At 39.8% G+C, this 12,793-nt stretch overlaps 1 protein-coding gene across 1 annotated transcript; it reads left to right on the plus strand.

Moving 5' to 3' along the window:
- The first annotated feature begins 11,388 nt into the window (after window positions 1-11,388).
- Window positions 11,389-12,793, plus strand: LOC134290698 (uncharacterized). The gene is made up of 2 exons (XM_062857875.1): window positions 11,389-11,578; window positions 11,648-12,793. The coding sequence occupies exons 1-2, from the start codon at window positions 11,552-11,554 to the stop codon at window positions 12,791-12,793; spliced, it is 1,173 nt and encodes a 390-aa protein (XP_062713859.1). The 5' UTR covers window positions 11,389-11,551.

The raw sequence follows: 12,793 nt of genomic DNA on the forward strand, positions 1-12,793 counted from the left end.
CTTGCTCACATATACCCCAGGAAACCACTAATGGATTTAGTTCAACTGAGATAGGAGAAGATGACTCGCAATCAAAAAACGATCCTCGCAGACTCTGATTTGGGTTACCATCTGAGAAAAGCGATCTACAACGGGGAATAAACAAAATGATCGGGACAGGCAAAATTTTCACTTTTCAAAAAATGGTTAAATAGCTGTAACTTTTTGAAAAGTACATCAATAAATCTAAAATTTTTACTATAAGTTGATTAACTAGTTGTGTATCAATGGCTTCAATGGTACAAAAGATCGGGCTATTCTACATGAAGTTTGAAAGATTCTAGAAAAAGTCATAATTATCCGATAGCCAACTTTGAACTGTTGTAGGTATCTCCGAATTCACTGATCCATATGCAATTAAATTTTGAGCATCCATGACTTATTTGATTATTAACACCGAAGAAAATCATAGCGTTTAGATTATTTTTTCTGATATAACACCAAATTATCAACAATTTCAGCCAAGGGCGTAGCCATCTTTTCGGTCAGGGGGGGGCAAGCACCCTTACCAACTTTGTTCCTACTTGCTTCTATATCTATACGCAATACGATGAAATTGAATATAAAAACATTATATTCTAAAAGCATTATTTAACCCTTCAGTAGTCACGTTGTTGTATTTTGTACAATACGTTAAAAAATCTCGCCTGATCTTCATTCGGAGAAATTCCTGGAGAAATTTCCGCAGGAATCCCTGGAAGAATTTCTGAAAGTATACCTGGAGGAATTTCTGTATAAATTAAAGAAATATCTGAAGAGATCTCATGAGGAAATCCTAGATGAAATTATAGATGAATTTCTGGAGAATTCCTTGGGAGAAGTTCTGGAGAAATTCCTGGAGTAATTCTGGGAGGAATCCCTAGAAAAAAAAATCAGAATAAATCTCTTGAGGAATTCCTAGAGGAAATCTTAGAGAAATTTAAAAAAAATCTGAAAAAAAAAACCTTGAGAAATTCCAGGAGAATTTCCTGGAAGAACCCTTGGAGGAATTTCCGGGAATATCCCTGAAGAAATTCGAGGACAATTACCGGCAGGAATCCCTAAAGCAATTCCTGGATAAATTTCTGAAAGAATTCCTGGAGGAATGTCTGGAGGAATCCCTTGAAAATTCCCAAAAGCATTCCTGAAGAATCTCTGAAGAAATCCCTTAAGGATTTCCTGAATTGCTGACATAGTTTCTGAAGGATGTCAGGGAGCAATTCCTGCAGAATTTCTTAGAGAAGTTCCTGAAGAAACTCCTGGGGTATTTCCTGCTGGTATTCCTCGATAAAATCTTAGATAATTCTCTGGAGGAATTCCTAGAGATGTTCCTGTCATAGTTGCTGGAGGAATCTCTAGAGGAATTCTTGGAAGAAATACTGGATGAATTTCTAGAGGAATCTCCAGAGAAATTCATGAAAATTTCAATTTCTATATCTGAAAAATCCCTTGATAAATTTCTGGAGCGGAATTTCTGGAGGAATTCCTGGAGAAATCCTTGAAGGAATTCCTGAAGGAATCCCAGGGGGATCCTTGAAGAAATTTGTGGAGAAATCTCTGAAGAAATCCTGGGGGAATCCCTGAAAAATTCCTGAAGGGTTTCCAAAAAGTTCTCCTCCTGGAAAAATTTCTGAAGAAATCCTTAAAAGACAATTACACCGTCTTCGACCTTGCGGCCTCTACAGACTGAACACTACTAACATTTGACAACGGACAACACATATAACACCCAGTGGCCCAGTGGAGAATTTTCCGTTTGACGAAAAGTTTTCCCCGACTATGGCGGGAATCGAACTCACACTCCTAGGCTTACGAGACACCTAAACGACTGACGCCGCTAACCGCTCGGCCACGAAGCCCAAAGCATTGTCCAGTTAGAATCCGGACGCAAAGGATAATTTATTGTGACGCTCTCAATGATCATAATCAGATTTTTTTACAGCAGTCTAGTCTAGTCTAGTCTAGTCTACACATACACAGCCATTCATTGAAAGAATCCTGGAAAATGATAGAATCGACTACTTCCATCATTTTTCTTGTCAATATTAATGATTGCAATACATCATAGATGCATTACAAGCATTAAAGCGGCCAGGCCTACTGTGCAGCGTTTTTAATTCAGCAATTAAGGCAATGAGTGGGGACATCTCGTACCAACCGCTCAGTTTATGGAAAGGTAAAATACAGTGAAAATCGGAGGGGGTGACGATGCTAAGAAGGTTAATGCCACCCCTTGGTCCTTGGTCCTTCCTGGGATGGAACACAGGTATTTACTCCGTGTCCTGGCCCTAATGCCTAGGCTTAAGCGCCATTACTCGCTCTCTGAAAATAAACTAAAACAATATGGTCCCATGACCCCTCAATGACGCCCAATTTTAACAATATTAATTAGTTTTACGATTATGACATACTCCAAATATATATGGTCATAGATTATAGAACAATATAGTGAACAAAGAGTAAATCAGACAGATCTCACCAAGTTCCATTTCGTCGGTCGATCGTATCCACGCCTCGATTTCGATCCATTTCCGGCATGCAATCTGTTGCTTTCATCCAAGGAAGAATAAAATGAACTACGATATATCGCACCCTGACGACCTTCCGAAAAATTGACCCATCATCTACGAACGTTCCGTGAGATTGATGACGCTCCGGAGATCGCCGAATGCTGTCAATTGCAATTGTTACTGGGGTGTCACTTTGGCTTTTTGCTATGAAGCTGTGCCTCTTCCGATAAGTGCTTCTTTACGAAAAGAATGATTGTACTGCAATTTTTCACTACACTTCTCGGGAAGTAGCTATCCTGAACGATTTTTTTTACTCTTCCAAGATAAGAACAAGTCTTGCAGAACCGTATTGCGATCCACAGTTCCCAATTTTACGAAAGCACTTATACAGCTCTTCCGCTCTGCTGTGCATAGTTTTTATTACAAATTCAATATTGGTTACACTTCAGCACAATCTTTTACTAATTCACAAATTGGTCAGCCGAATTCAAATTACACGGATACGAAAAAACTGACAGCCACATTTTTCTACACGTGCGCGCGCGCTCGTGGACTGCTGCGATCTCTGATAATCAGATTTTTTTACAGCAGTCTGATCATAAACAAGTCCTCTATTGATGGTGAAAATTTCATCGATTTTCTTGCTACGAGTAAAAAGTTATTTCAGATTGAAGACAAGTGAAGGAAAAAAATCTTGCACAAACGCGCTGAAAATTAAGCGTGGTCAGGTACGACAGTCGCGAAAAATGTTAATGTCTCCATAACCATTATGTGTGATGTGCACAGATGTTGTTAACCATGCCATGAGGAAGTGCCCAAGGAAGATTGAAGTTTATGTTCATGGAAAAATGTGCTTGGAATTCCAAGATTTGCCAGGAAGGTCGAGCTCTGGACATCGTTTTCTCACATCACGATTTTGACACCAAATGTGTACAAAGATGATAACCTCAAGAATCTCGTGCTGCTTTTCAAAAATGCACACAAGGGATCTTAGAGGTTTGAGCTAATTTGGTGAGCTATCACGACAGCCTGAGATGTGTAGTGGTGTCATCACTGTTGGATAGTGTTTATTAACGAAAAAACACTCAAATTTCGCTTCTTTGGAATTCACTGAATAGCCCATAATTTGGCAAGAAAAGAAATATTTGGCAAAGTTTCTTTGGAATCCTAATCAGATTGGTAGAGGGTCTCAGGACACTACAGAGATGACCTGATTGTTAAACAAATCCGCCGAAGGGGTTGATGTTAAAATTTACTACCATTGTGCAGATTTTTAAGGAAGTAATCACGGAAAAAATGAGAAAATGTATTAAAAATTAAATTAAATAATTTTAATGATATTTTTCCATGAAACTACAGTAAATTATCTTTGTTTTGAGGGCTTCACCTTTTTTGTTTGTTATTCCATCTCTGAGATATAAGTGATTATCTACGTCCGGATTCTAACTGGACAATGCTTTAGAATCTTTGGAGGAACTTCTGGAGGATTTCCTGGAGGAATCTTCGAAGGATTTCCGGGAGGAATACATGGGAAAATCCTTGGAGAAATTCGTGCAGAAATCTCAGAGGAGTTCCTGAAGCAAATTCTGATGGAATCTCAGGAGAAATTCCTGGAGAAATGCCAATGGAATTGCTAACAAAATTTATGAAGGATGTCCTGGGGTAATTTCTGGAGGAATTCCTGGAGGAGTTCCTGGAGAAATTCCACTATAAAATCCTGGAGGAATGCCTGGAGGAATTCCTTGAGGAATTTTTGTAGGAATTGCTGGAGGATTCCATGATGAAATTCCTGGAAGAATCTCTAGAGGAATTCTTGAAAGAATTACTGGATAAGTTTCTAGAGGAATATTCAGAGGAATTCTGGCAGATTTATATTATTCTTCTGAAAAAAATCCCATTAGAATTTCTGGCGGAATTTCTGGAGGAATTCCTGGAGAAATCCGCCAAGGAATTCCTGAAGGAATCTCTGGGGGAACCCTTGAAATAATTTGTGAAGAAATCCCTGGAGGAATCTGTAGAGAAATTCCTGGAGGAATCTCTGAAAAATTACTGAAGGTATTTCTGGAGCATTTCCTGCAAGAATTTCTGAAGAAACCCAAAGACGATTAGCTTGAATAATACTTAGAATCACTTCTGGAGGATTTCCTGGAGAAATCTTCGAAGGATTTTCTGGAGGAATCCTTGGGAAAATTCCTGGAGAAATTCGAGGAGAAATCCCTGAATTCCTGAAGCAATTCATGAAGGAATATCAGGAGAATTTCCTGGAAAAATGCCTGGAGGAATCCCTGAAAAATTACTGAGGGTATTCCTGGAGAATTTCCTGGAAGAACTTCTGAAAAAAAAAACTCAGAAGATTTTCTGGAAAAATTCCTGGGAAAATTGCTGACTTAATTTCTGAAGGATGTGCAGGGGCAAATCCTGGATGAATTCCTTGAGCAATTATGAATACATGAAGAAATTCTTGGGGCAATTTCCTGGAGGAGTTCCTGGAGATAGTCCTGGATTAAAAAAGACACTACACCGTCTTCAGCCAGAGGCTACACAGGCTGAACATTACTAACACGAGACAACGGACAACACTCATAACACCCAGTGGCCCATTGAAGAATGTTCCGTTTGACGAAAAGTGTTCCCCGACTGGAGCAGGAATCGAACCCGCACTTCGAGGCTTACGAAACGCCTAGACGACTGACGTCGCTAACCGCACGGCCACGAAGCCCACAAACCTGGAGGATGGAGGAATGTCTGGAGGAATTTCTGGAGGTTTCCCTTTGAGAATTGCTGCAGGAATCCTTGAATAAATTCCTGGATGAATTACTGACATAACTTATGATGGAATTTCTCGATTATTTCCTGGTGAAATTCCTGGAGGAATCCCTGAAGTAATTCTGAAAAGGAGATCCTGGAGCAATTTATGGAAGAAATCCTGGAAGAATGTCTGCGTGGATTTCTGAAGGAATCCCAGGAAGAAATCCTGAAACAATCCCAGGAGAAACTCCTGGAACAACTCCAGGGAATTCCTGGAGGAGTTTCTGGAGGAATCCCTGAAGCAACTCCCGGAGAAATATCTGGTTGAATTGCTGAAGGAATCGCTGATAAAAATTCCTGAAGAAATCTCTGCAAGAATCCAAGGATGAATCTCTGGAAGAATGCCCAGAAAATTTCCTGGAAGAATGCCTAGGAGAATTCCTAGTGGAATTCTTGGAGGATTCCCTGAAGTAATTCCTTCAGAAATCTTTGGATGAATTCCTGTAGGAGTCTCTGGAAAAAAATCCTTAGAAGAATCCCTTGAAGATTTCTGTAGGAATTCTTGGTGGAATTCTTGGAATAATCCTGGAAGCAATTATTAGAGGAATCTCTGGAGTAATGCTTGGAGGAAGTCCTGAAGGAATGCATTGAGGAAAACCTGGGGAATTTCTTGGAGGAATCTCTGAAAAAAATCTTGTATGAATTCTTGGAGGGATCCATGGAGGATATCCTAGAGGCATGCCTGTAGAAATTCCTGAAGGAATCTCCAGAAGAACTCCTGGAGAAATCTCTAGAGGAATTTCTGGCGGAGTTTTTGGAGGAATCTCAAGATGAAATAAATTTTTAAGAGTAATTCCTGAGAAAACTCGTGGATGGATCTCTTAAGAAATTCATAGAGGAATACCAGAAAAAAATCCTGAAGAAATCGCAGATGGAATTCTTGGAAAAATTCTGGAGGTCTCAGATGAGTACCTGATGAAACTCCGGAAGGAATCCCGGAAGCAATTTCAAAAGCAATTCCTAAGGGAATTCCTAAACAGTTTCTGGAGGAAGTACTGAATTATTTCCTGGAGGAGTTCCTTAAAGAATACTGAACTACTTAATGAATTTCTGAAGGAATCTTAAGAAGAGTTCCTGGGAGAATCTTTCTAGAAATTTTTAAAATAGGTTGTTCCAGAAAGAATCACAGAAGGTATTCCCGTGTTAAGCCCTGCAGAAAATCTTAAAGGAATCCATGGAGGAATTCCTGGATGATATCCTAAAGAAATGCCTGTAGAATTAACGGATAAATCTCTGGAAACACTCCTGGAAGAATCTCTAGAATAATTCCTGGAGGAGTTTCTGGAGGAATCTCTAGAAGCATTTCTGAAGGAATCCCTGGATGATTGTTTAGAGGAATCCCTGCAGCAATTCCCAGAGGAATCCCTGGAATAATTCTTGGAGGAATCTCTGAAAAAAATCGTGGAGGAATACCTTGAGAAATTCCTGTAGGAATCCCAGGAAGAACTCCTGAAGAAATTGCAGATGGAATCCTTGAAGAAATCCTGAAGGAATTCTAAGAAGAGTTATTGGAGGAACTCCTTGAGGAATCCCGTTAGCAGTTCCTCAAGGAATCCCTGCAGAAACTCCTGAAGAAATCCAAGGCGGAACCCCGGAAGCAATTCCTAGAGGCATTCCTAAATGAATCTCTAATCAGTCCATGGAGGAAATACTGGATTAATTCCTGAAAGAATTTCAAGAGGAACTCCTTAAAAAGTGCTCCTGGAGGAATCGTTCGAGGATTTTTGTTAAATAATCCCTTGAGTTGTTCCTAAAAGAAACACAGAAGAAATTCCCGGGTAAATAACTGGAGGAGTTCTTCAAGGGAAACATGGAGAAATTCCTGAAAAAAAACCATGAGGAATCCAGGAAGCAATCCCATGAGGAATCCCTTAGGAAATCCCAGGAAAACTTTCTTAACAAATTACTGGAAAAAATATGGAAGAATGCATGTCTACAATAATTTTTGGTCGAATTATTGTTGGACTCTTTGGATGGACTCAAAACAATTGTTTTGTACAATGTTTTAAGGAACTCCTAGATTTTTTTTAGCAAATCTCTGATAAAATTTCCTGTAAGAGCTTCTGGAAGATATTCCTGCTGAAATATTTTGAGTTATTCCAGATTGGATTATAGCTCTAGTGGAGTTCTTGAAGAAATATATGAAGGAATTCTTGAAGAAATCTCTGAAGGAACACTTGCAGAAATACTCAAAAGAATTTCTGTTGACATTCCTTTGAGAATCACTGAAGAAATTCCTGGAGGAAACCTCGAAAAAACACTGGAACACTGGGGGAATCTCTATCCCAGGATAGATTCCCGGAGGAATGTCTGGGTACCATAGAGGAACTCTTGAAAATTTCTCTGGGGCAATCTATGATGGAATAACTGACGGAAGCTATGGATAAAAAAATCTGGATGTATTCGTCGATGCATCCTTGCAGAAGTATCTATAAAAAATCTGAAAGAATCGTGGGAGGAATTCTTGATGCATTTCTTGGAACAAACCCTGAAACAATCACTATCGGAACCCTGCAAGATGCTCATGGAAGAATTCACGAAGGAAAAACTCCTGGAGAAGTCTCTGAATTTTCTGAAAGAATCCCTGAGGTAGTTCCAGAATAAATGCCTAAAGGATTTTTTGAAGGTGTCCTTAAAAGTATTCGTAAAGAAATCCCAGGTGTTTTGCTCTCAGCATAACGTTTTTTTTAATTAAATACTAGTGGAAATTCGCCGGCTGAAAATCTCTTTAATAAAGATAAATAATAATAATAATACTAGTGGAAATTCGTGTTGCAGTATCACATAACTGCACTCTATAGCAGCATGTGGTTCTACAAAGTCCTTTCTTTTCCTTACCGAAACCGGTTCCGACATATCTGGAAAATTTGGTGTGCTGTTTGTATTCCATGAATAAACATTACCAAATTTAGCCATTCAACCAAGCTTGTTATTTGGTAAAAAAAATCTAAGATAAGATTGATGTGGTTCTCTTGGAGAAATATTTGGCGAAATTTCCTGTGGTTCTCGAGTAAAAAAGGTTTTATAATTGTGGATAAAAACCTAAATTATTAAAATAATAATTGTTTTGAGATTGTTTTTTCCGGAACTCTGAATTATTGATAATCTTTGAATTGGCTCAATATTTAAAAAAAAATCTGGCGGCCAGGGGGAGGGCGTCTTTCAAACTTCATGTAGATGTAGAATAGCGCGATCTTTCCCAAATTTGGACCATTGATACACAACGAGTTGGTCAACTTACAGTAAAAATTTTAGATTTTTTGATGCACTTTTCAAAATGTTGCAGCTATTTGATCATTTTTTTAAAGTGAAAATTTTGCTTGTCCCGATCATTTAGTCTATCCTCTGTAGGTATCTACATTCAAATGATCATGATAGAGAGTTATATTTGTAATACGTTATTAAATTTTGGGGCCATATAACCTGAGATTTACACAAAAATATGCTTTGTATGATCTCTAAGGCCATAAAGACCATCCTCAAACTCCTCTAACGCTATAATATTTGTGAATGAACATTAAATTTAAAAAAAAAAATGTTGGGTTATATTCCACTAAAACCCCAAGTTATTTGCGCCAAACTCAATTTACACCCAACAATTTATAGGGCTCCCCCAATTTACGCTCCGTAGGCGACTGGGACATGCTGATTTCACAATATTCCGAAAGTCCTAGGAGAAAGTGTGAATGCTTCTTGAATTTCGGGATCTCAAAGAGCACTAACTGAAATATAGGTACCGTCTACCCCCGTTGGTTTGAACGACACCTCATGCAAACCAACGGGGTTCATTTTTTAATTTGAACTTCTAGTAACCCTGTGAGCATCGAAAAACACACTGATGTTAACCCTTTTGTTTTGATTCTGCGTTCCGTTTCACCCCGTTCCATGAACAGAATGACGTTTGAACCATTTTTAGTTTGAACGATGTTCAGATTAGAGGGGGTCAAATTAAAAAGTGTTTAGATTAGATGAGGTCAAACCAACGGGGGTAGACGGTAGTGATGTTGTAAAGCTGAGAGGTTTCCAACCTGGGATCAAGGGCCATGCCAATTTATCAAGAATCGCAAGTGCGATGGGAAATTAAAAATGGTTTTCTAGTTCTTCATCTCAAGAAACATTTATTACAATATGATGGCGTTGCAAAAATCAGTGGTTCTCAAACTGGGGCTACGGGCCGTGCTGGTTTCGCAAGTCCGAGGAGAAAGCGTAAACACAGACAAACAGACGTCAGACGTCTCACTATACTCACTTCCCATCGTTTCCCTTTTTAACGGATAATTCAAATATTCTATAGTTCGTAAATTTCTCGCTTACGGCGCCATCTACTCAGTCGGTTTACGAAACACCGCACAATTAGCATTGGGCGATTATGTTTTCGTGACGATAGTTTTAATCGCATTTGATTCTAAGTGATACGTCTGCTTGTCTGTGGTGTAAATGTTTTTGGGATTCTTCGTCTCAAGGAATACTTATTGCAATATACAGGTGTTGTAAACCTCAGGAGATTCCAATCCGGAGTCAAGGGTCATGCAAATTTCTCATGAATTTAAAGTGCGATGAGAAAGTGAAAATGGTTTTTCAGATTGTACTCTCCAGCAGCATATTATGATAGAGTTGCAAAAGCTCAATGATTTCCACTCTGGGGTCACGAGTCAGACTCTTGAGATCTCCCTCAAACCCCCTGGAATCTCCTGAGAACCTCTGAAAGGTCCCTGGCCCTCCTGGGATCCCCTGGGACCTCCTGGAACTCCCCTGGACTTCCGTCGTCTGTCACCTAAAACGAATGAGTTCGTGGGAAGTTATCAAGCCGGCTTCATCGACGGCCGGTCGATAACGGACCAGATCTTTACCGTACGGCAAATCCTTTTGCCGTGAATACCAGGTCCCAACGCATCACCTGTTCATCGACTACAAAGCGGCATACGACAGTATCGACCGCGCAGAGCTATGGAGACTCATGGACGAAAACGGCTTTCCTGGGAAGCTGACTAGACTGATTAAAGCAACGATTGACGGTGTGCAAAACTGCATATGGGTTTCGGGTGAACTATTCAGTTCATTCGAATCTCGCTGGGGACTGCGACAAGGTGATGGACTCGCATGCCTACTCTTCAACATCGCTCTGGAAGGTATGATGCGACGAGCCGAGCTCAACAGCCGGGGAACGATTTTCACAAAATCCGGTCAATTTGTGTGCTTTGCGGACGACATGGACAAATCGCCAGAACATTTGGAACGGTGGCAGAGCTGTACACCCGCCTGAAACGCGAAGCAGCAAAGGTCGGACTGGTGGTGAATGCCTCAAAAACAAAGTACATGCTGGTAGGCGGAACCGAACACGACCGGATCCGTCTGGGTAGTAATGTTACGAAAGACGGGGATACTTTCGAGGTGGTGGAGGAATTCGTCTACATCGGATCCTTACTGACGGCTGACAACAACGTGAGCCGTGAAACTGCGGTCGAAAAGATTCACCCACGCACCAAATGCGCCATGTACAAAACGCTAATAAAACCGGTGGTCCTCTACGGGCACGAGACATGGACCATGCTCGAGGAGGACTCGGAGTTTTCGAGCGACGCGTGCTAAGGACGATCTTCGGCGGTGTGCAGGAGAGCGGTGTGTGGCAGAGAAGGATAATTTTCAAAGACTGTGTAAAAATTGTATGATTTTTTTTATTTCCAGAATGTGCAGTCCAAATTAGCAAAACATGACGTATTTTATGAAAATATGTGCTGCTGGATTTCCAAATCCTATAAAAATCGAAAGTGGGTCGCAAGCACAAAAAGTTTGATAACTCCTGAATTAGATGATTCTTTAACAACGCCAGACATTCTCGGTGTTTACTTGAATAAGATTAGATGTAGTTTGCTTCCATCTTAATCTAAAGTAAAGATTTAAAAAATACACAGCTGGTGAGCGTTTTGACCCCAGTTCCCTGCAGTTTATCAAATATCACTGTGTTTTTCTGTGTCCATTGCACTTATCTGTATATGTTGCTGTATTAGTCATGTTGAAACTAGTCGTAGCACACTAGCAAGTCTCATTATTTTTGCTTCGCCTATTGCGCTGGTGATCAGTCAGTCACATCGACATATTCCGGCGCGTCACAGCCTTCGCTCAGTAATTGTTCCCTAAACAATCAACTTATTAAAGTTTTTTTTTGTTTAGAATTAAAGTACGCAAGTTAGCGTTGAGAATATTAGGAGTAGAACATGAATATTTCTGAACTGCCACCAGAGGTAAGTTAGCGAGTTTCATAAAGTCATTCATCAACATTTCAATCGTAATAGTTGATTGTATTTTTTTAGATGATGGATAAAATTTTTGCATATCTTACATTCCGCGAGCGTCTTCAGGTATCCCGCACATGCAAATTATGCCACGAGCTGATATTCTGCCCACAGTTTTGTAAAAGATTATTCCTATATTTGAGGTCATCAAAAGATCTTGAGAAGCCTTACGCTAGGGAGATGTTGGCACGTTGTCGTAATATAATGATAATGTGCTCAAATTACGACGATCACCAGCTGCGATTGTTGAAGGATTATATGAAGGGAACTTCACTAAAGTTGCTCAAAGTATGGGCAGAAAATCATACTGCCAAACGTATTTTGGAGACGATTTTAAAGGCCGTGCCGGAATTGAAAAATTTGCATCTAGTGTTGTTAGGAAAATCAGACCAATGCACTGATGAAATCATACGAATAACGCATCAAAAACTGAAACGTGCAGTACTTATTGGACATGGGAATTATGAAATCGAATGTAGTAAATTGACTGTTTTGAGGTCCGACCAGGTGAATGAGAAAATGGTCCGAAGCATAGGCTGTCTTCAAGGGCAACTGCAAGTCTTACAACTCTGCGGATATCGTCATTCACCCCATATCGGTGCTGTATACAATGTTTTATCCCATTACCACTGGGACCATTTGCGAGAACTTGAATTAATCAGTTCTTCAACTACTGACGGTCTAGAGAAATCTCTTAAGCAAATGCCTTGCTTGCAGAAATTGAGCTTGCATGGAAATTATCAAATTTTTACTGGAGAGGAAGTCGGAGCAGCAACATGCTTGTCAGAGTTAACATTGAGAGGATATTGTATTGATACGGATTCGTTTAATAAGTTTCTCACTCGTTCATCCTTGAAGAGAATTTCTCTACTGAATTGTATCTGTTGTTCGTTAGAAGTACCCCTGAAGTCAGATTCTATCAAAGAATTAACTCTCGAACCGATGACGATGTGTCAAAAACTGCTACCCGTGTTCCCGAGTCTGGAAAAGCTAGATCTACAAGGCATGGATAAAACGGACTGTCATCATACATTGTTGCAGATATGCGAATACTATCCAAAGCTGGAACGTCTAACCTTGTGCGTAGTACCCGGACAAATTGGAACGGTAGGTATCTTTAACGATACGGTGATAGATTTCAAAAAACTATTTTTTTTTTCATAA

This window comes from Aedes albopictus, chromosome 3 (genome assembly GCF_035046485.1).
Source record: "Aedes albopictus strain Foshan chromosome 3, AalbF5, whole genome shotgun sequence".
In the NCBI taxonomy this organism is placed as follows: domain Eukaryota; kingdom Metazoa; phylum Arthropoda; class Insecta; order Diptera; family Culicidae; genus Aedes; species Aedes albopictus.

Bases quoted from the DNA above. Each gene is read 5' to 3' on its own strand.
- LOC134290698 (XM_062857875.1), top strand. From the start codon at position 11,552: ATGAATATTTCTGAACTGCCACCAGAG. The intron at 11,579-11,647 runs GTAAGTTAGCGA...GTATTTTTTTAG, and splicing joins TTTCTGAACTGCCACCAGAG to ATGATGGATAAAATTTTTGC.